General features: G+C 38.4%; 1 protein-coding gene across 4 annotated transcripts in view; it reads left to right on the forward strand.

Moving 5' to 3' along the window:
• The first annotated feature begins 36 nt into the window (after positions 1-36).
• The window catches only part of LOC137643937 (uncharacterized), a 4,699-nt gene continuing 2,235 nt past the window's right edge, over positions 37-2,500 (forward strand). For all 4 annotated transcript variants that reach the window (XM_068376704.1, XM_068376706.1, XM_068376705.1 and 1 more), the window contains exon 1: positions 37-2,500. This exon is cut by the window's right edge and continues 15 nt beyond it. In XM_068376704.1, the coding sequence (XP_068232805.1) occupies positions 910-2,500 (1,591 nt within the window). In that variant the 5' untranslated portion in view covers positions 37-909.

The raw sequence follows: 2,500 nt of genomic DNA on the forward strand, positions 1-2,500 counted from the left end.
GAAGAAAATCAAAGACAGTGATGAGCGTGATAGAAGACATGCTGAAAGAGAAGAAAGGGCTTTGATGATTAAATACGAAGAAAATGAAAAGCAGAGGGCACACGAACTTGAATTGCAAAAGATCAGAGGAGCAACATCTAACCCTAGCCATGTAACAGTTGCTGTGGATACTACAAGACCTCTTCCATTTTGTGATACTGATGATATCACCGCCTACCTAGTAAGGTTTGAAAAGGTAGCAGTTTCTCTCAACTGGGAGCGGAACTCTTGGTCAGTTCAGTTGGCATCACTTTTGAGAGGTAAGGCATTAGATATCTACACGTCGCTCTCAGATGATGTTACAAGTGACTATGCATCATTGAAGGAAGCTCTTTTGAAAGGATTCAAGAAGACTAGTGACTGGTACAGGACAGCATTTAAAACTGCAAAAATGGATTCCAAGAGCACATATGAACAATATTTGAATATGTTATTTCGAAATTTTGACTTGTGGATAAATAGTCTTAGTGTAACGAAAGACTACGAAGTTTTGAGAAACATTATAGTCTGTGATCAGTTCATGTCTACTTTACCTAAGGAAATGCGTCTTTTTCTTAAGGAGCGTAAACCTAGAACTCCAGAGGATTATTCATCATTGGCAGACACATATGCTTCAGCACACAAATGTTATCCTAAAGATGAGCAGAAGTCCTTTAGGCATAATGCGAATTTATCTAGTTCCAGTGACAAGATCAGTGCGAGTGAGAAACCAGAGAAAACTAGTTCGTCACGTCCTGGTAAGATTGCATGTTACGGTTGTGGTCAGAGTGGACATATTTCGAGAAACTGTCCTAACAAGGTACCCAAAATGAAATCTGAATCTTCTCTGAGATAGGTCAAGTTCTGGATAACACTGGAGTATGTGGACCTATGGTATGTGGAACAGTGAATGGTGTTACAGTATCTACAATACTTAGAGATACAGGTTGTACAGGAGTAGTGGTATCAGAGGATTTGATTCCTGATCCTGGAACAAATTGTTCATATTCTACTCTTATTGATTATTTGGGCAGGAAGGACAGATTCCCTATTGTCAAGATTTATTTGAAATGTAATCTCTTTACAGGTTGGGTTAATGCTGTTCGGGCTCCAATAAAGTACTGTACTGTCTTATTAGGCAATATTCCAGGTGTACAGGACCATAATTTGTTTCCTCTGAAAAATACTGATTCTTCCATTGACGTAAATGCCGTAACAAGAGCACAGGTAAAAAGGAGAAATATTGTTCACCCTCTTGCTTTACCAGAACCATTTGATATATCCATTGATCATGAATCTTTTCTTAGAGAACAGCAGAATGGCAAAGCTTTGAAATATGCAAGAGAAATGAGTCAGTCTGGAGATGTCAAACGTTGCAAGAATGGTTTGCAGTACGAGTTCGTGATGAGAAATGGACTTCTCTACAGGAAAATTCAGAAATGTAAAAAGCCTCAGTTACTGGGAAAGGAACAGTTGGTTGTACCAGTTAAATGCATAAAATTAGTTTTGCGCCTTGCACATGATATTCCGGTAAGTGGACATTTTTCTCATAGGAAAACCTTTAATAAGATTAATGAAATTTTCTGGTGGCAGGGTATGACGTCTGACATATATAAATATTGCAAATCTTGTGATGTATGCCAAAAATCTTCCCTTGTTGGAAAAGTAAAGAAGGCTCAGATGGTTAAATTACCAGTGATCTCTACGCCATTTTATAGAGTTGCTATTGACTTAGTGGGCCCGATTTCTCCTCCTAGTGAAGCAGGGCATAGATATATTCTGACTATGGTAGATTATGCTTCAAGCTTCCCGGAAGCAGTCGCTTTGAAGAACATAACATCTGAAGACATTGCAGAAGCCTTAATATCTATTTTTTCCAGAGTGGGAGTGCCGAAAGAAATTCTTTCTGACAGAGGACCACAATTTCGATCAGAACTTATGTTGCAAGTACACAAGTTATTAGGAGTGAAACCTCTTTTTAGTACCCCCTATCATCCTGCTGCCAATGGAAGAATAGAAAGGCAACACCAGATTTTAAAGAGTATATTGAAGAAAATATGTGAGTTAAAACATAATCAGTGGCATCGTTTCCTTCCAGCAGCACTGTTCGCCATGAGGGAAATCCCAAGTGATACAACAGGTTTCTCACCATTTGAGATTTTATATGGCCGTCAAGTGAGAGGTCCCTTGACAATATTGAAGGAACTATGGACAAATTCGGATATGTCTACAGGGGAAACTGATCTTTATTCTTTTGTTTTGGAACTACGTGAAAAGTTGTCCGATGTTTCTGATTTGGCTGTTCAAAATATGAATATATCTTCCAGTACATATAAGTCTTATTTTGATTTGAAGAGTAGTAAGCGCCGATTCAAAGCTGATGATGAAGTACTTTTGCTTATTCCAGAAAAACAAGGTAAATTGCAGTTCTCATGGAGAGGTCCATACAAGATAATTGATAAGCATGGTCCAGTTGACTACT

The sequence above is a fragment of the Palaemon carinicauda genome, chromosome 7 (genome assembly GCF_036898095.1).
Source record: "Palaemon carinicauda isolate YSFRI2023 chromosome 7, ASM3689809v2, whole genome shotgun sequence".
Lineage (NCBI taxonomy): Eukaryota > Metazoa > Arthropoda > Malacostraca > Decapoda > Palaemonidae > Palaemon > Palaemon carinicauda.